The following is a 21,841-nucleotide window of genomic DNA, read 5'->3' on the forward strand; positions in this document are numbered from 1 at the left end:
ATTTTTAATATTTATTTTTTAGTTCTCGGCGGACACAACATCTTTGTTGGTATGTGGTGCTGAGGATCGAACCCGGGCCGCACGCATGCCGCTTGAGCCACATCCCCAGCCCAATCTCTGTTCTTTATAAATTACTCATCTCAGTCTATTAGACCAGTACAAAACAGAGTAAGACACTAATTAAATCCCTTTAGGGGCATGCAAACATGTAAAAAATTCTTCTGAAAATACTGATGTAAGAGGTTCCCAGTGAAATATGCCAGGCTATAAAAAATACCATGGAAGCTACAAAATTCTGATTGTGAGGACCCCTGGTGGTGTGAGTGTTTGACAATGAATGAGAAACTATAATCGGGAAGTAAAATAACTGCCATTTGGGCCTTCCCAGGGGAGGTTTTATAATGGTGATCTGGGAACTTCCTATGCAGAACAAACCACTCTATGACAAAAGGCAGTTACACCTGTCCTATCTTTTGTCTCCAAGCAAGTTCCTGGGCCTCTTGTGTTCCTTTCAAGAGGTGCTACCAATGCTGAAAGCTGAGGCTGCCACACCAGAACAGCTGGAAAAGGGTCTCCCCAGCACCTCTGGCTTGAATCATGCCCTATGGGCTTTTCTTCAGTTTCAGACCTGAGCTCTGAACCACATGAAGAGGTGCAGAACAGAGGCAGCCTCCTCCCCTTGCCTGTCCAGAGATGGTTTTCTAAAGCACAGGTGCCTCCCCAGGTACACGGGTCTCCTGGGCCTCTTGGCAAGGAATGGCAACATGAACTTGTATGGTCTGACCTGGAGGAGGAATGGCCACCACACTGAAGAGTATGATACATAATGTTTCAAGGCATAAGTCACTCCTGTCAAGGCCAGGGATACCAGAGAGACTACAGTATTGACCAACACATCAGTGGAATTGACTTATGACAATTTCACCTTTTATTAATCAGATGACAACTAGCTTGGTTTTTAAGCCTTTCTCTGAGGACTCTGATCCTTGGGATTTGCCTAACTAAACTTCCAAGTACTTCTAGATGTAACATTCAGATCAAGAACTTCCGATAGGAACCTCACAAAATGATTTACTCCTTCACTTCCAAATGGATACAACACCATATATTTGAAGGAACTACAGACTTTCAAATTTTGTTTTTATGTCTTCTGTACTTGGTGCCTGACTTAGGGTAGAACAGCGCACATAGAAGAGGCACACTTGGCTTGTGTAAGTAGAGAGATGACTATAAATTGGGGCCTCTCTACTCCATGTAGATATTTTTAAATGATTAAGAAGTTTCTCTATATTACCACTACATGGTGGCTTAAGGAATTACCTCAGTAGACTTTGGCAGGAAAACTATGGAGTTACCAAGGGACATAAATCTTATAAATGTTTCTGAGTGACTTTTAAAAATCACTCATAAAGTAAAACATTCAACTATGTAATAAGAACAGAATTACATTTTTTAAATGAGTAGTAGGAAGATTCCTTTAGGAATCAACCTGGGCAACCAGATTTTCCTAGCAGTAAAAGATGTAATAGAAATATGTAAGCTTTATGAAAAGAAACAGAGAGAGAAGTCATGGTGTATTCATTGGGGAAATGTCAAAAAATGATGAAAAAGAAAATTAAAATTGCACACAATTTTGCCACCTAGAAAGCAGATTGTCAACAGATTGGTGAATATCATCTTAATCAAGGAGAATTCCTGAACACATACACATAACCAAGACTACCATAACAGCTGTGGCATCTCTATTTGAAGATTTTGCTGTAGACATTTTCACAGACCTTTCAGTTTTTATGCCTGTCATCACTTGGTGGACTTCACCAAGTGACACAACCCCTTCTATGAAATGGACACACTATTTCTTACCCTTAAAGTTGCTTCATCCCCTTTCCAAATTATTAGGCTGTTGTGGAATCAAAGTGAGTTTACAGAGGTCTAGCGGGGTGCTAGATGTGGAAGAGGTGCCTTGCAGAGGTCAGCTAGAAGTGATAGTTGCATGTCCTTTGAAATACTTTAAAAATTTGGATCTCAATTTTTTTTGCCTGTAAATTAAAGATGGGCAGACCCGAGGATCCTCATTGCTACTTCTAGTTCAGATAGGCAGTGACTTTTATAATTCCATTATTCTTGTCATTGGTGGTATTGAACACCCACACATACATATCCTAATACATCTTTGGGCTGCTGGGATCATCTCAGCTCTGGTGAAGGTGCAGCACTTACTCAATGCTGCTGTGACATGGTAGAAATTTTCCATTGTACATCAGTTATGGATTAGGTTGAACACTGAGCTCCCGAGGCTGAGGCATAGAATAATGAATGGAAAACTGCAAAGCCTGAGCTGGAGGAAGTTATCCACAGTCAAGGATTGGCAGGTGTGGTGAAGCCCTTACTGGAGGGTGGCTGCCACCCTGTGAATGATGTGGGACGTTAGAGCCTCAATCAAGCAGGCTAGGAGGATAAAATTCCAAACTGACTCGAGGCCCTAGGATGTTCATTGACCTGAAACCCTCAGTAATCAGCCAGGTATCTCCCTTTGATGGTCAAGGCAGAGCAAAACTCTTAGCAAAAATCTCTCCTCTGAGACCCCAAGGAACAGCAATACCCCAACTTATGTGTACTGCTTTTGAGAGGAGAGAAAAATGGAGCCCAACCAATGCAACTTGAACTTTAGACACTAGGCCTCTGGCTGAAGACAACCCACACTGCCGGCCCCATTTCCTTCTTTCCTTTGTAACCTCAGGCAACAAGGGAAGAGAAATGGAGTGGCTCAATTGCCTCATTAGAGTCAAAGAGAGTAAAGCTGAATGGAGTAAGCAATAATACACGAGAAAAGTCTCGAATCTCATGGCTCATTGAAATCAGCTCTTGCTTCTTTGTGTAGAAGGAGAAAACAACTGAGGCTTGTATGTCAGAACTGAGCTGGCCTTGAATCTGATATCTGCCCCAACTTAACACTGTCTGCCAACCCTTTTGTGCTACTTCTAAAGGCTCCAAATAGTCTTTCTTCTAGATGAAAAAGTAGGTCAATTTCTGTCATGAATTCAAACAAAGGAGCATCTCACAGCACATTTTATTAAGGCCATCTTCTCTACCATCTGATGGTGGCCAGCACCCTGCAATATTTGTGAAGTGTTATTACACTGTGAGCATGTCCATGCCCCCTCAGTCTTTCAATGTACGTGAAAGTGAAATTATGGCTCATAGGAATCCATCTAATGAGGACACAGCCCTCAGGTTTCACTTAAATCTCACTGAAATTGTAACCATGAATTTTCCTTTTTAAGTTTCAGTCTTTGTATGTAAATGGAAGTATCGAAACTACGAGACACCAAAGTTTTAATTTTAGTCTCTTGCCTCAGATTTAATTTTAAAGTCTTAAAGTATGCACAAATGGCATCTCTTTATTCTTACAGTGGTATAAAACAGATGTGATTTATTTTCTGTAACATGCAGACACTACTCCCAAATTGGTTGTGTTGAGTTCTGGAGATGGATTTGGTCCTTCACCAACCACCCTGTGCCTGCAGGTTCTTGCACTGGATTTCTCTGTGCAGTTGAGTTATCATGTTGAAAGTCTGCAGGCTCATCAGGTGCTTGTTAGTGCTCCAGAGACCATCCACCTTGAGTCAGTCTCCAAATGCTGAGATGCCACCTCTCACTGCATGATTAGGTCTCAGTGCAAAAACATCTTTTGATCAACTTGGTAAGACTCAGACATAGTTGAAAAGGTTTGGCTTCTTAGACACAACCTCATAGATTCTTCCACTTCCTTCTTGGTTGGTTCCTGGATCAACTGTCCTTTGTTCTTACAGAGACAACAATGAACAAATACAATGTGTGTGTGTGCATGTATGTGCACACATGCCCACATGTGTGTGTGTGTGTGTGTGTGTGCATGTGAGTATTCTCCTCAGTTGTGCTACAATGAGTTTGAGAAGCAAGACCACTCCTTTGCCTTTCTGATCCTAATGAAGCTCCCCGGCCCTTTAGCATACATATGGAGAGAACTCTAAAAGCAGAAGGGATGGATGCTGACACTGGAATTTTTCATCAACCTCAACAGTTATGTTGACCTCTGAGTAATATTTCAGGTAAGGCAGACTGTGGGATGTTAGAGAAACTGTGTTAGGAAGTCACTTATGTCACCTAAATTTTGAGGGTGACTTCATATGCTATTTGCAGAAGGGATTTAATTTCTTACACAGGTAAAATCTGCAGTACTCTAGCTTAGGTACTTATTGTCATATGTGAAATTACAAGCTAGCCTCGGTAACCTTACCTTTGAGTTTCTATTGTCAATAAGAGAAAGTTCTCTGCTTTGCTCTGGTTTTAGCATTGTTATCAAGTTTAATCAAGGTCATCTTCTCTACCATTGCTCCTTCCTTCTTCTCCTCCCTCCTCCTCCTTCTCTCTCTCTCTCTCTCTTCTCTACCATTGCTCATTCCTCCTCCTCCCCCATCCTCCTCCCCCTCCTCCTCCTCCTCCCTCCTCCTACTCCCTCCTCCCTCCTCCTCCTCTTCTTCTTCTTCTTCCTCCTCCTCCTCCTCCTCCTCCTCCTCCTCCTCCTCCTTCTTCTTCTTCTTCTTCTTCTTCTTCTTCTTTCTCTCTCTCTCTCTCTCTCTCTCTCTCTCTCTCTCTCTCTCTCTCTGAACTGGGGAGTGAATGCAGGACCTCATTCATTTTAGGCAAGTGTTCTACATCTGAAGGACATCCAAAGCCCTTTTCACTTTTGAGATGGACTCTTGCTAAATTTCCCAGGCTGTTCTTGAACTTGTGATCCTTCTGTGTTAGCTTCCTGAGAAGCAAGAATTACAGGCATGAGCCACTGGGCCTGGCTTCATGTATTCCTGTTTTGATTAGGACATGCACAATTAGAGGATAAAGGAAGAGACTTAGATTTCAGATGGAGATTTTAACCTGTTTTGTAAGGCATTCAAACTTCAACAGTCTTTTCCTTCCAAGTTTGGGCTTTATCTCTGTTCTTCCTGGAGAAGCACACATATTTATTAGGTTATTTTTTCTCTATAAATGTGCTCTATCAATATGCAACTAGAAGTGACATGATTCTTACCTTAATGATATTCATAGTTTATTTGAGAATGTCAAAAATATTATTATAATGTGATGCAATAAATTTGTTTTTTTTGTTCTGCACTTTTTAGTCATTTATGCTTCATATGGATGGATTTTTACATAGTGTTCAATACAGCAGAGGTCCTAGTTAACTCAAAAACATTATTCCCACTTACATCTAAAGTAAGTCTGCTTGTGAATGGAAAGTATGACATAAAATTGGTGCTTAGAAATATATATATTGAAGAACAAATAAATAGATATACATCTAACTATTGTTTCCCTAGCCTTATGGTGCTTCAGTTAATAGGCAGAGGAGATGGAAACTATGTGGAGAGGTTTGGATGTAGGTAATTGAGAACAAAAAAGAGGGCTTCATCAGCCTGTACACCCTCCAAGCCCAAGAGGGACCACAAGACTATAGGAGAAAGTTGAACAATGAAACAGAGACACAGGCTTCAGTGCACAAATGAAAAAAAAAAAACAAATATACCTCTAGGGAAGGGGAGTCTTTCATCCACTTCTGCATTAATCACAACCATGATGTCACATCAGAAGGTAGCAGGGACCTCTGGATCCCTTTGGCACTGGAAAGACTTGCAATTTTTCAGGTATCAGAGGAATGACATTAAATATTCCTATTGTTATAACACTTGGCCCTAGATACTGGGCATGAGTGAGACACTATTTCCAAAGTAAATTAGGTGCATCAAGTTCAAGTGAGAAGTGAATGCTCAAGAGATTTCTGAGGAGGATTTAGAAACAACACGTGCTGTCAGTTATGGGGGGAATTTTAAAATTGTTTTAGTGAGATTTAATTTTTATTAAATAGTTACATTGTATTTCATACCTAAGCCACAGGAGAAATGTGATTTACTATACATGGATTCTAAACTCCTTCGGTACTGCATTCATAGCCTATGATTTTCAATACTCTTTAGAATAAATTCAACAATGTCAGATATAAGTAGGCATTCATGAAAGGCATAGTTTTGCAAAGAGGGAGAAACCCAAGAGAGAATTTAGTATCTCTCTTTGCTGAAATGTTTTTCAATAGACTGATCTGAAAGTATAAATCATCTCAGAAAAGGAGGAAAATATTGGTAGATTTGCCAACTAGTGTCTGACAATACAGGAGCACCTGTAGGCCAAACTGGCTTGGGCAGAGATGGTGTTGGTTTTCTTTCTACTTCTTTATCTTTGTTACTATCTGTCCCCAGCCAAGGGTTTCTACGGAGGCACAGAAACTACAGGAAGTTCTTGCCCAGAAAATGTTTCTTTCTATCATAGAGAAGCTATAGAAAGAAAAGATGCTACAAGCTTGAACTTGACTCCTGAGTCTACTACTTAGTACGTGTATGATCTCAGCTAAGTTACTTTGCTTTTTTGTGCCTCAGCTACATCATCTATAAATGGCAAATATGACACCACCTATTTACATAGAGCATTGTGAGATCTAAATGAGATAATCCAAGTGATGCACTTGCAAACTAGAACTGATAGTGCTCAATAAATGTACATCCAAGTTGTCATTTAATTGTGCCAAAGTTCAGTGCTCCCTGGATACACAGAGACCTTTACTCTTCCTTGTTCATTACATTTATCACACATGCCTATGTGCATAATCAAGAGAGCAATAAATTGTTGAGTCAGTTGTTTCTGCAAGAGTCTGTGAAGAATAAGCACAGAATCACATATTCAAATGTGTGATCTCCAGGGCCTCCTGATGGGAGTCAGTTGTCTTGGCTTCCATGTCTGCACAGGAGATAAGAGCATCCAGGGGCCATGTCTGACAGCAGAAGGCAGCAGACTTCATCCCTGCCAATGTAGCTTCACCCACTCAAGTGGAATGAATTGACTTAATATTTTTTCCCTTCCTGAGAGCAGAAGGCATGAATTCACACATCTTAGTACCAGGTCACCCAGTCTGTTCCCATTTTCCCATGTCAGGCAGCCCAATGTGAAATGCCTGATGATCATTGTTATTTGGAAAGCCAGATGGAACTGAGACAAGGCCATGCCCCTCAAGTGTGTTCTCATTTGTGCAAAGGTCTGAGCTGACCAGGAGCAAAAGGTCTTACTTCAGAGAGTGTTCTACTATGTTCTAAGAAACGGAGCAACAGAATAAGCATCTACTACTTCAAAAGAGATACCTTTTGGGGAATCATAATCAGGTTCTATGTGTCTCTGGGAAATATACAATGCAGGTAAACAGTGTAAAATGTTGGTCTAGGAAATGAATTCTTCCCTAAGAATCAAACAGAGATTTTTTCCCCCCACAAAGATCTAAAGACAAAATACTATATTTTGTTTGATTTTATATAGTATTTGTTAATGTGCTCTAAACCATAGATTCTTTATGCCCAGTGGGTTGTTTCCTTTAAAAAAAAAAATCTTTGTCAAACTCAAGGTTATGAAGATACTCTTGTTTCCTTTTAGAAAGTTTGGTTTTATCTTTCAAAATTAGATTGACAGTCCAGTGAGAATTATTTCTCATATTATGGGAAGACATAGATAGTCAATGGCCTCAATATCCCATGTAGATATTCAATGTTGCAGCACCATTATTGAAAAGACTATGATTTGTTTATTGATATTTATGTATTTGTTACTGAAAAAAAAAATATATATATATACATACTCTGTAAGTACATACTCATATATATTCATTTCATTAGATTATACATAAACATATATTTTTATATACCTCTGTTTCTTGACTCCGTTCCATTTCTTGACTCTAAGAACATTCTTAGCCACTGTTTCTTCAGAAGTGATGCTTGCTCCTTATGTCCCTCTTTGCTAGGCCTATAATTCCATCTGTGTTATACCTACCTATCATTTCATCATTTTCTACCAAATTTTTTAGTTGTATATGGACATAGTACTTTATTTTATTTATTTATTTATTTATTTATTTATTTATTTATTTATTTATTTATGTGGTGCTGAGCATCAAATCCAGTGCCTCACACAGGCTAACCAAGTGCTCTACTACTCATTTCCTTTATTTCTTATCTTTTATTATTATTATTATTATTAGTAGTAGTAGTAGTAGTAGTAGTATATTATTCCTTTTTAGCCAACACTTTCTGTCTGGTCTTATTTAGGAATTTGAAATCCAAGCCTATTATACAGTATAATATATCAATTGACAAAGTTCTTGAAGAGAAATATAAGATAAAATATTGTACTAATCCCATCAAATCCCTCATCTCTCGAGAAGAGAACTTAGCTTCCCAGTCTTCTTGATTTGGTTTGCTGCAAGCTAATCTGTCATAGCCTCAGGCAGAAGTCCCCACAGAATTTATTTATGTGAAATACAAGCAATTCCAATTGACCCAAATTAACTTGTATAATTCTAGTTCCAACTACAGGATTTGGGGGAAATCTCAGTATTTAGAATATTGGTCTTGAAAGGCACTCATTTAGGAGTATTAGGAAAAAAAAATATTAAATTAAAGCACTGGTTTTTAAGTAGCCCTTGGACCAGAAGGAAAGCATTATCTAACCCACAGTTTCAAACTCAATATTCATTTATCCCATAGGAACAAAAATACAAATAATTTTGATGTAACCTGACAAAGCAATCCTAATTACTTCACCTTTTTCTTTCAAGTCATGCCCCAGAACCTATGATTTTGTTCTCTCCTTATTTGTCCTCTCCCAAAAACACTGACATTGTTTTTGATTGTTTTCCTCCAAGCACAAGGCATAACCTGTGAACTTGCTCCAAAAAGGAATTCTTAGGCTCCATGCCAACTCTCCAAATGAAAATCTTTGGGGATGTGACCAAAACACAGCATTTGAACATGCTCTCCAGGGGAGTCCATGCATGTCAAAGACCTGAAGCCAAGAGCTGTCAGAAGAGGAAACTGGAAGGCAATGGTGTATATTTAATATTGACTTTTAAAATCCCTTTTTATTTGCTTGGCCCAGTACAGTGCTGGGCACATTTTAGCTTCCCCTAAAATATAGTGGAAGGTAGGACTGCCTGGTGTAATAACTGAAATAATGTAATGAAAGTACTTGTCCTGGGAGGCCTTCTTCTTCATTTACAAGATGACAAAAATCCTGTGTGCATTCTAAACCTCATAGGAGAACCTTCATCTTATCTGCCGTCTATGTAGTCAGAAATTTCAGACAACCATAGTTTGGCAAACAATAACTGATGCTCATAATGATAGCCCTCAGGTGTTACCAAAATACAAGCTCTCAACTGTCAAAGATATTAGACTTGGTGATGTTTAGATTGGCCTTCGTGATGTATGTTTGGCCAGCTTGTTCCCTTTGAAAAAAAATTAAAAAGTCAAGAAGTGAGGCTGAGAGGGCAAAAGCATTAGCATCTTTTAGGTCGGTGAGTATATGTGTGGGTTAAATTACTCTGGGAATACTGTTAATGTATCCTGAGAATATATTTTGCTGAAAGTACCAATAAAGCAAAGTTAAAAGACCAAGAAACCACTGCATCAAAAATGAGAAGGTTAAAAAAGATACGCAAAGGGAACTATGCTTTGTTAGAACAAAATCACCAGCTCTAGAAGGTGAGAGGGAGACAGGAATCAGCCTACCTCTTCCAGCTGCACCATGAGAGTGACATTGTGCCCCTGTTCTGCAGTCAGCTTTCCATCTGCAGTGACGATCCGGAGGCCACGAGGGGCCTTCCCCGGACACTTCTGTGGTTTGGCTGTGTATTGTTCTCGCACGCCATCAGTGCAGTTATTGGAAACCACCTTTCTATACCTAAAAGGAGAAAAGCTCAAATTGTCAACTAGCTCTTTACAAAGAAGATCACTCCCACCATTTTACTACACTGAGCTTCTTGGCCCTGAGGACCGTCAGGGACATCATCCACCTACCTTCCTTGTTACTCTGAGCATTAGGGCTGATTCATATCTAGCTTCTAATAGAGATAAATAGAGAGAAATAATTGGAGCAACAAATTGTTACCTATTATTTGTATCTTAATCGACTTCTTTGATTCATCAAATCAACTGATGAATCACTTCTTCATTTTGGAACTGTAGGAAATGCACACAGTGGAAGACACTGTCCCTACACTAAGTCAAAAATCAGGATGAAGAGACATAAATCGATAATTAAGGAGATCATTTAAAGAACATATAATTAAGGACCAGAATGAATAATACAGTCCTGGGCATATGTTCTAAGATCCCCATTGATGCCTGAACTATGAATAGTAACAAACCTGATAAATACAAGCTTTTCCCTATACACATATGTCTATTAGAAAGTGTGATTTACAAATTAGATACAATAAGAGATTAACAACAATAACAATAAAAGTGAACAATTTCAATAATAGACTATAATAACATTGGTGTGAATGTGGTCTCTCTCTGTCTCCCTCTCTCCCTCCCAATATCTTACTGAACTCCCAGTCTTCCTATGATGATGGGAGATGAACAATGGCTACATGATGAGACGCTGTTAACTGAATGACAAAGGCATTGTGATGTAGAGTTAGGCATGGATTCACCTCACTGCTCAGAATGAGACACAGTTGAAAACTAACAAAACATGTATTTCTGGAATTTTCCATTTAATATTTTTTGGCTGCAGTTGACCATGGGTACCTGAAACTGTGGATAAAGGAGGACTACTGCATAGATGGCAAGGGAACTTACAATTCGGAGAAAGGATGCTACAATAATGGCATAGTACAGAAAAAGCTGGCTAAATTTGGTAATTTCTCATCATTTCTTGAGAAGGTATACTGATTGAACTATTGAAACCTTACACCAAGGAGGCTTCAGTTTTTGCATTCTGAGTAAATCCTTCAAACTTTTGCTTATTCTCATTTTAGCTCTAATAAAAGAATAAACGAATTATCTTACAAATATGTCCCTTTCAATTTATTAGAAATTTATCAGCTTCATGGTAAATAAGAATCTGTATATTCAGGATGACCAACCTTTAAGAACTTTGAGGTTCAGTATTACCAATTCATCTTTTTTCCCCCCTGAGGGGCTCAGCAACCCCTGTAGTTATATTTGATCTCTCAAATTCACTTTTCCAGAGTTAGTAGTAGAACATAAATTGGAAGAAATCAAAATATACTAGACCAAGGTTGGTAAACTTTTAAGAGGCCAGCTAATAAGCCTTTTGCTTTGTAGGCTATGTAGTCTTTGTCACTACTACTCAGCTTGGTGACTATACCATGAAAAGTTCACACAGTACATAAAAGAATGGGTAAAACTAGGTTCCAGGAAAACTTGACAACACTGGCAACAGATTGGATCTATCTGAGCTGCAGGCAGTTTTCCAATTCATCTACATCTAGCCAATGTCCTTCCCTCTGTTCCTGAATCTCAGAATTGACAAGCTAAACGCAGGGTTAAATAATCAATGAGAAACTTGCAAAAGCACTGTGGACATTATGGATCAGCACAAGGTCAACCATTAATACTTAACTCATGTCATGGGGTAGGTGCAAGAATTCCATGAATTTATGTATCCAGATTGCTGAAAACTGCCCTATCACTTAGCAAGTACTTGTGAAATGTTTTCAACTATTTTCAGTTAGTATTGTTATTTCTCTTCCCTGTTCACAAGCTTCATGGTTTCCAAATGCCCTCCGGATAAACTGCGAATCCTGTAATTCTTCACATAAGCCCTCTACAAGATGATTTTATTCTACTTTTTCTGAAGTTTCTCCCCAGCCAGCTCACTCTGCTCCATCCAAATCTCTTTCTAATCTTCTTGAAACCATTTCTTTTCTTCTGCTCCTTCTGCTTCTGTGTCCTCTTACATGGCCAATTTGGAATATTTATCCCTATGACACATCCTTTCTTTACTATTACCCTGCACTGCCTCTTTACAGTAGTAAGATTGACCCACATCTACACTCCTAAAGAGGTCTTCATGATTCATGTAATATAAATTATTTGAATTGCATGATTTCACAAGATTCCTGAGAAATGTATAAACTTTAAACCTCCTTGAGGGTCTCCTTGTGCTCAAATAAGCAGAGCTGAGAATCTAGCTCACTGGCATGACTGTATCAGTTTACATGTTGACATACCAGCATAGCATCAGTTATTACTGCTGCCCCAAACACTCACCCCTCACCCACCAAATGAGCCGTGCTGATCTGTATCCTGGGAGTCCTTGCTTCTCCTCATAATCCATCAACTAAGGAGTTAACACCTAGCTGAATGGGCAGCCTCCAAATTCCAGCTCCAGCACTTAGATCACTGCCCATTCTGCTGGGTCACTGTCATGCCTGAGCAATTTGAACATCAGCCTAGAAAAGAAATTCCTTTTTATGTTTTTATGAGTGTAAACTGATTAAGAGAGAAAATAGGGCAGGTGGGAGAGGAAAGAGAGGAAAAAAAAACTCCCATGGTGCATACCTTGGAGAATGAAAACATTTTGGTAACAGCAATGGTAGCAAGAAAATGACCAGCAAAACCCTCCAGAATAATCATGGCATCTCAGGGAGTTTAACTGTGCATTAGAAACTGCCTGTTGGTTTCAGAGGGGTGGCAGTGTGCAAACTAAAGGCAGGTTATGTTTTTTAATTGCATAGCATCAAACACACCTGTGGCTCCATCTTGGAGAGCAGCACCAGAAGCACTGGCCCACCACTGCTACTGGCATCATGAGGTGCAGAGTATTTCTTTTGTTTGTCACCCGTTCTGACCAATCATCACCTCAGGTTCTCCTAAATCCTGCAGCAACAGGAGCTCTGCTTCAACCCAAAGCACAAATCTATCCTCCTGGGATTCTGCCACAGAGAAGGCTGTTGGTGATTTTTTTTTTTTAAATGCTCATTAAAAAACATTCTGAAACCATTTTATTTCTTGGATGAAAATGGCATCACATTATCCCTACCAGACCTGTCCCTGAAATTTAGAAGAAAATTGTGCAGAAATACAGAGTTAATTTACTCAAGTAAGCACACACCTGCTTTTTGCATTACAGAATGGTTCTATTTTCATCCCAGCAGCTGTCCCTGGGTCTGAGTTACATAAATGAATAATGCATTTAATATGTTATTAAATGGGGCTGCTACCTCCGTAATAACAAGGCAACTTGTGATTATGTTGGACCTGAGCTCTGGATATTACTGAGATGCATTTAGTTGGTAAAGCATTCTTCAATCTGCCAAGGAGAAAAGTGCTTTGTAATGGCAAGGGAGTCTTTGTACAATTACTGAAAAGGAAATATTCTGCAAATGTGCCTTTGATATTACCTACAGCTCATCAGTGGAGACTGCCTTATTACTCCAACACCCTCAGTTTCAGCCATTCTCCTCCTTCCTATCTTGATATGACTCTGTCACCTCTTCCTTTTTACCCATACTTTCTTTCATTTTGCTTCTGTGCTGCCTGGACAATTTTTTAAAAAAAGATGAAGGCCATATTTTCTTCTTTGTGAGGCTAAACCTGGAAAGAAGCATTGTGAGTCTTCATACTCCAGATTTTTCTATTCAGCCTTTTTTTTTCCTCTTGTGAATTTGAGGTGGTGTGGTCGGACTATATGTATTTATAACTATTCACTTATTAAGGTAAGAGTATTGTGTAAGCTCAGCAGATCTCAAATCTAATAATAACTGCATATTTATGGAGTACAATGTAATCAATATAGACATTGTAGAAAGATTCAATCAAGGTAACAAACATATATATCAAGTTATTTTTTTGTGGTGCAAACATTAAAAATCTATCTTTTTGGAAAATCTTAAATGCACAATATGTTGTTATTAACTGTGGTCTCGTGCAGATCACTAAAACTCATTTCTCCAGTCTAACTACAACTTGTATGCTTTAAAGGACATCTCCCTTTTCACTATCATCTACCCACTATGGTAAACACCTTTCTCTTCTGATTCTATGGCAGCAATTTTTTAAGATTCCACATGTAAGTGAGATCCTGTGGTGTTTGTCTTCCTGTGATTATTTCACTTGGCAGCATGTTCACTAGTTCCATCCATGGTGTTGGAAATGACTGAGGGTCATTCTGTTTAAAGACTTCTTAGTAGTCCACTGTGTATACCACATTTCCCTTATTCATTCATCTACTAATGGACACCTATTTGGCTTCCATGTTTTGCCCACTGGAGTAACGTTGCAATGAATATGAGAGTACACTTATCTCTTTGACATTCCATAAGATGCAGAAATCTCACTTCTATCTGACCCTTTGAATCACTTGAGGGCATTTTATACATTTATGATGCCTAGGACCTTCCCCTAGGAATTTGAATTTAATTGGGAACTTTGGACATCAGTTTGTTTTGTTTTCACTTTAAGTCCCCTGTTGATTCTAGCTTGCAGCCAGGATTAAATGCCAGTACCCTGGAGGTTAAAACTAGTGTTGTGGAACCAAATTGTCAATTGTTTTTCATTCTATGTGGGATGCTCTTTCCTCCTCTTACACTTTGACTCATGCTTTAAAAAATAAGCCAAGAAATCAGGCTTTGATGTAAAGATGCATCTTCCTTTTTTTTCATAGGAATTATAACATGTAATGACCGAGATAAACTGGAACTCTAGTTCTTGCTGTACCCAGTTGGATATTATTGCCACTGAGCGATGGTTTCCCATATTAGCACTCACAATGAGAAAAAAATAAAATAGTTTCATTTTGTGGATTGGACTATGTGCTTTGGTTTCAAGGGAAAACTCTGCTTTGTTCTAATGATACTGGACTTAATGAAGTAGGAAATAGAGCAAGCCTTAGGGACACAGAAGGGGGTTGGGTCTGGGTACAGTGTGTGGCTAAGACTTAAAATATTCCTAGACCCACTACTCTTAACAATGCATGTAATGAGGAAACAGCAACATGTGTATGTTCATGTGCATAAATTGAAAGAGCTATATACCTACAGACCTCTGATGGCAGTAGTAGGGCTTAACAATGGAATAGAAATAGGTTCTTCCATCACTTTACTGAGAGAAACTGCCCTCAGGAAAGCAGTGGTGGAGGAGTCCAGGTCTCCTTATCTTCAGTGAAAAGGGACTGTGCCAGACATCCAAGCTGACAGGCCTTACTGGTGGCTGGCTATATGTATCCATTGTGTGTAGGTATATGCAGCTCAAAGATGCTTTAATTGGAATCCAGGTGATAAAGCATGCTCAGTGATAGGAATGTGCCCATGAATCAACAATCATCCTATGCAACAACCCTAATAGCAACATTTAGAAAGTCCATGGCTGACTAGGGAGGTCTTCCAAGTTCTTTACCTGAAGGCAAAACCACTCTCTGAACTTTTCCCTTAAACCAAGTAGGCAGACCTAGGGATAAGGGCCTGGAATGAGACAGAAGACCAAGTGAATGGAATAAAGTGGCTCTTGCATTAAGCAAGATGAAGCACAAGTTATTTAATTTGAATAGTAAATGGAATGGGACTTCCTTTTGAACACAAGCTTGATATAATGGGGCATGTGGCCACACTTGATATAAAGAATCATGAGAACTGGCTCATAGGATCCACAATCTGAGTCAATTCATTGTCAAACCAAATTATAGAAGCATGTTTCCTTTTTTAGAACACCTGCAGTCCAAAGAATCCTACCATTGAATCATTTCAGTTGATCAAGTAAATTTTAGAGTTTGAAGGCATCTCAAAGATCATCTAATCCCCTTGTTTTGCACATCAGGAAAAGGAGTTAGCTTAGAGAATTGCACAAGGTCAGACAGAAAATGTTTAGGAGTCCAGGGACTCTGGGCTAATTTTCTGTTCTTGTGCTGCTTTGCCAGAGCACCTGGGTGAGAAACACTAATGCCAATGCTATAGATATGGGTAGGAACAACCATAAGAGGAAGTGGGTGTCCATGACTGTAATACGCATCTTCTTCATTTCCCAATCCCTATGACTTCCATGAAAAGATGGGAAACCTCAGCTAAGAAGCATACTCTGAGGAGTCAACTTCACATCAACAAGCAATTATTGTGTGTTCAAATTGAGACTGCAGAGTTCTTGGCTAGAAATCAGCTACACAGTCCCCTGCAGCGATCAGTCTGTAAATAATGCAAGTGATTTCCTTTCTGTGGACTTTAAACACATGCACCACTTTTAGGGCCAATTATTCTCCTTGATGCACACTGACAAATTTCATTGAACAGAGATCAGACAGAACATCAAAATCCCCACAGGGCACCTGGAATAGAGTCACATGGGAAGAGATCACAGCTCATGATGTCCCTGGAAATAGCAAATTCAAGGGAATGGTATGTTAGATAGGGGTTCAGTGTTTCTATGGCTGATGCAGAGAGGAATATGTTTATAAAAGCCTATTTTAAAACATTCAAAATGTATGTTAATAGTATGGAAATTGTTATTTTTCATAGAATTTAAGTCTGTATTTTTTTTCTTGGACTCACTAAATATTTTATATAGCGACAGAAATTAAACTATCATTTTAAAATTGTGCTTCATGAGTAAATATCCCCATCATATATTGATAAACTAACCCTGAGAAATAGTAAGAGTTGTCTTTGAACATTCTTCCATGAGGAATTAATGGCTCCTATAAAGAAATTCCACAGACAGAAATTTCTACATGCACTTTAAAAAAAAAATACATCTAGAAATAACTGCAACTTAATAGCAAGAAGAAATCTGTCCCTTGAGAAGATTATCTTGTTTTCCTAGAGCAAACCAACCCAGTGCCACTTTATTTGATATTTACAGAATCTTTTTACTACTGGCATGAAACAAGCAATGTCCTAGTTAATTTAGCAACTTAAATTTTCAGTGTGTTCCTTGGTTCCAACACACTATAAACAAAATTTAACCATATGTAGGTATAACTCAGTGAGGCTGTGCTTGTGTATGTGCAAACTGAGATAATTATAGATACTGGTGGAGAAAAAAGGGGAATGAATTTGAGGTTATTTCAGCATTTACATGCAACAGAATATGAAAATAATATGGTTGTCATTTTGTTTGAGCAAAAGAAACATGTTTAGCAGTCAGATAAATGAGTTTTCTGGTCAAAATGGCATGGAAGATAGACATGTGTTTTGGTGTACCACAGTTCTATCACTTTCTAATTATGTGACTTTAGGCGCCTATGGGGGTACTTCTTTTTGTTTTATAGACAGCACAGCAGAGGTTTAGATGAAAAATGTCCCAGATATCAGCATTGCAGTGACAACCAGGCATCAAATACATGTCTGGGCTACAGATTCACAATAAAAGAAAGTTCCCTACCTCTCTCTTTTTCTCTACTCTAGAGAAACCCTTAGATGATAGCAATTGATGGTATTTGTATTTTGTAATACATGTGCCCAGCATTCTGCTACATGCTTTCTATATGGTATCACAGTTATTCACACTTGAAGGCCAAATAGCAAAATGTAATAGGTTAAGAAACTAAGGCTCAAAGAAACTGAACCACTCACAAAAGATAACAGTCAATGGTAGCTTTGGATGGAAAACCCTCCATCATTTCATTCAAAAATCTTTCTCTTTTACACCATATGAAATATCCTTAATTATATTTCACTTTCCATCCAAGCAGGCAAACCCCTTACTTTTCATCTGGATGTGAAATGGCTTGTGGACGTTTTAAGGGGCCAGAGGTGAACCAGGCAGGTAGCTGACAGTGGAAGACAGCAGAGCTTTGCTGACTCACTGCTCCAGGCGTGGACATTAGAAACCCTGATACCAGTGGACCAGGAGTCAGGATGGCGGCTCCCTGGAGACACATTCTGCGCTTACTCACTTCTTTTTTAAACCATCTTTTCTAAGTTTTAGCCAAGAACTGAAACAGAAATTGTCCAAACGTTCACTTCTATACAGTGAAGCTGATTAACATTTTGGCATCTCCTAAAAAACTGCCTTTCTAGCCAGGTGTGGTGGTGCATACCTGATATCCCAGCAGCCTGGGATGCTAAGGCAAGAGAATCAAGTGCTCAAAGCCAGTCTCAGCAAAAGCAAGATGTTAAGTAATTCAGTGAGACCCTGTCTCTAACTAAAATACAAAATAACCTATTACATTTTGCTATTTGGGATGTGGCTCAGTGGCTGAGAGCCCCTGAGTTCAATCACTGGTACCCCTTGCCCCTGGCAAAAACAAAAAACAAACAAACAAACAAACAAAAAACAGCCTTTCTGTTGGCATATTAATAACATATGCAGGAATTTTTCCACCTTGGTGAAACCTGAGAACACTGCTCTATACACACAGTAGTAAGCTGATTCTGAAATCAACCCTAACCATTTATACATTGAGTCATTCAAAACTAAATAAAAAGTAGGAAGGTCTTCCTGCTTGCTTCCAACTAAACTTTCAAAATGGTGGTGCTGGGAGGTCTGCTTACTGCCCTGGACTGACAAGGTGACCTTTAGACCCACTCAGTTCAAGTTTTGACTACATTTCTGCTCCAGAAGCTATTCTGGGAGGTTCAGCCCTGGAGTAACCTGCAGGCAGGCACTAACTGCAGGCCAAGCCACAGCTGGGATTCTTCTGCACTTCACCTGAGGTTATCCTACACTGACTGAGCACAAGCTTCTCAAGGACAGATTAAAACAGTCATTGGACAGACTCAGGGGGCACAGTGGCTCCTTACTTCTATAGCTTCCAGGCACTGGTGTCAGAGCCTTGAGAAGATTACAGTGTGGCCCTGTCACCAGTCATGTCTTGTTCTTTGTGCCAGAAATGACCCTGTTTACCTGATTCATCTAGGAAAAGCTTACTTGAGCTTCCCCTCATCTTACCCTTACTGAATCCACTGGCATTCCAAGGTAGGAATTTGAATTAACTGCCTTCTAAAGAGGGAGGCAGTTAATTCAAATTCCTACCTTGTGGGACTCACAGGCAACAGGTGGGCAGGAGGCTCCTGTTTATTTATTTATTTATTTATTTATTTATTTATTTTTTTTATTGTTGGTCGTTCAAAACATTACATAGTTCTTAATACATCGTATTTCACAATTTGATTCAAGTGGGTTATGAACTCCCAATTATACCCCATATACAGATTGCTGAATCACATCAGTTACCCTTCCATTGATTGACAAATTGCCTTTCTAGTGTCTGATGTATTCTGCTGTCTGTCCTATTCTCTACTATACCCCTCCCCTCCCCTCCCCTCCCCTCCCCTTTTCTCTCTCTACCCCTTCTACTGTAAATCATTTCTTCGATTTGTATTATCTTGTCTTACCCCTCCTTTCCTCTTATATGTCCTTATGTATAACCCTGAGGATCGCCTTCCATTTCCATGCGATTTCCCTTCTCACTCCCTTTCCCTCCCACCTCTCATCCCTGTTTAATGTACATCTTCTTCTCAAGCTCTTTGTCCCTACCCTGTCCTTGTTTACTCCCCTTATATCAAAGGGGTCATTTGGTATTTGTTTTTTAAAGATTGACTAGCTTCACTTAGCATAATCTGCTCTAATGCCATCCATTTCCCTCCAAATTCTATGATTTTGTCATTTTTTAATGCAGAGTAATACTCCATTGTGTATAAATGCCACATTTTTTTTTATCCATTCATCTATTGAAGGGCATCTAGGCTGATTCCACAATCTTGCTATCGTGAATTGTGCTGCTATGAACATCGATGTAGCAGTGTCCCTGTAGCATGCTCTTATTAGGTCTTTAGGGAAGAGACCGAGAAGGGGAATAGCTGGGTCAAATGGTGGTTCCATTCCCAGCTTTCCAAGAAATCTCCATACTGCTTTCCAAATTGGCTGCACCAATTTGCAGTCCCACCAGCAATGAACAAGAGTGCCCTTTTCCCCGCATCCTCTCCAGCACTTATTGTTGTTTGACTTCCTAATGGCTGCCAATCTTACTGGAGTGAGATGGTATCTTAGGGTAGTTTTGATTTGCATTTCTCTGACTGCTAGAGATGGTGAGCATTTTTTCATGTACTTATTGATTGATTGCATGTCCTCCTCTGAGAAGTGTCTGTTCAGGTCCTTGGCCCATTTATTGATTGGGTTATTTGTAATCTTATTGTCTAATTTTTTGAGTTCTTTGTATATTCTGGTTATTAGGGCTCTATCTGAAGTGTGTGGAGTAAAGATTTGTTCCCAGGATGTAGGCTCCCTGTTTATCTCTCTTATTGTTTCTTTTGCTGAGAAAAAACTTTTTAGTTTGAGTAAGTCCCATTTGTTGATTCTAGTTGTTAACTCTTGCGCTATGGGTGTCGTATTGAGGAATTTGGGGCCCGATCCCACAGTATGTAGATCATAACCAACTTTTTTTTCTATCAGATGCCGTGTCTCTGATTTAATATCAAGCTCCTTGATCCATTTTGAGATAACTTTTGTGCATGGCGAGAGATAGGGATTCAGCTTCTTTTTGATGCAAATGGATTTCCAGTTTTCCCAGCACCATTTGTTGAAGATGCTATCCTTCCTCCATTGCATGCTTTTAGCCCCTTTATCAAATATAAGATAGTTGTAGTTTTGTGGATTGGTTACTGTGTCCTCTATTCTGTACCATTGGTCCACCCGCCTGTTTTGGTACCAGTACCATGCTGTTTTTGTAACTACTGCTCTGTAGTATAGTTTGAAGTCTGGAATCGCTATACCGCCTGATTCACACTTCCTGCTTAGCATTGTTTTTGCTATTCTGGGTCTTTTATTATTCCATATGAATTTCATGATTCTTTTATCTATTTCTACAAGAAATGCTGTTGGGATTTTGATTGGCATTGCATTGAACTTATAGAGAACTTTTGGTAATATCGCCATTTTGATGATGTTGGTTCTGCCTATCCATGAGCAGGGTATATTTTTCCATCTTCTAAGGTCTTCTTCTATATCTTTCTTTAGTGTTCTGTAATTTTCATTGTATAAATCTTTCACCTCTTTTGTTAGGTTGATTCCCAAGTATTTTATTTTTGGGGGGGATATTGTGAACGGAGTAGTTTTCCTCATTTCCGTTTCAGAGGATTTGTCCCTGATATACAGGAATGCCTTTGATTTATGCGTGTTGATCTTATATCCTGCCACTTTGCTGAATTCATTTATTAGCTCTAATAGCTTCTTTGTAGACCCTTTTGGGTCTGCTAGGTATAGAATCATATCATCTGCAAATAGTGATAATTTAAGTTCTTCTTTTCCTATTTTTATGCCTTTAATTTCTTTCCTCTGTCTAATTGCTCTGGCCAGTGTTTCGAAGACTATGTTGAACAGAAGTGGTGAGAGAGGGCATCCCTGTCTTGTACCAGATCTTAGAGGGAATGAGGCTCCTGTTTAAAACCCTGTGAGGGAACTATTTGGCACCGCCTGATACTCAGGTCCAGTTGGCTGAGTGGAATTTGCTTTATAATCTAGCAGAAACACCTCCATTGCCAAGAGATTTAATTAGCTTTGTGTGTTTTTAATAACAAGTAATATGGTATTGGAATGTTAATTGTAGCCTTGTTTATAGTGGCAAAAAAAAAAACCAACCCAAATGTTCATGAAAGGGAACAATTAAATAATTCTATAATACTTAATACCATGGGATAAAAAGAAATGAGATGGAAAGTAGCCTTCTGTATTCTGACTTGGAAAGATGTTTAAAATATGTTTTTAACTTAAAAAGGGAAATAGAATATCTATCACATAAAAACAGCAAATCACACAAAAACAGCCTTCCAAATTAATTTTATGTACTTTCTCTTGGCATAGTTATTCACTGGCAAATGCTAAAAAAAGTGTTTGGAAGCATGAATATCAAATAAATAGTTGTGGGAATGGGGTTAGGATTGGGTAATGTGCCAAGCAGATTTTTAACACCTAAAACATATCTATCTATACAATTCTTTTGTAATTAAATGTCTTTAATAGAAAGG

General features: G+C 38.9%; 1 protein-coding gene across 4 annotated transcripts in view; it reads right to left on the reverse strand.

Moving 5' to 3' along the window:
* Positions 1–21,841, reverse strand: part of Sorcs1 (sortilin related VPS10 domain containing receptor 1) — a 477,578-nt gene that overhangs the window by 53,946 nt on the left and 401,791 nt on the right. For all 4 annotated transcript variants that reach the window (XM_077798467.1, XM_077798468.1, XM_077798470.1 and 1 more), the window contains exon 18: positions 9,645–9,816. In XM_077798467.1, the coding sequence (XP_077654593.1) occupies positions 9,645–9,816 (172 nt within the window). The remainder of the gene's footprint in view (positions 1–9,644; positions 9,817–21,841) is intronic.

The sequence above is a fragment of the Urocitellus parryii genome, chromosome 5 (genome assembly GCF_045843805.1).
Source record: "Urocitellus parryii isolate mUroPar1 chromosome 5, mUroPar1.hap1, whole genome shotgun sequence".
In the NCBI taxonomy this organism is placed as follows: domain Eukaryota; kingdom Metazoa; phylum Chordata; class Mammalia; order Rodentia; family Sciuridae; genus Urocitellus; species Urocitellus parryii.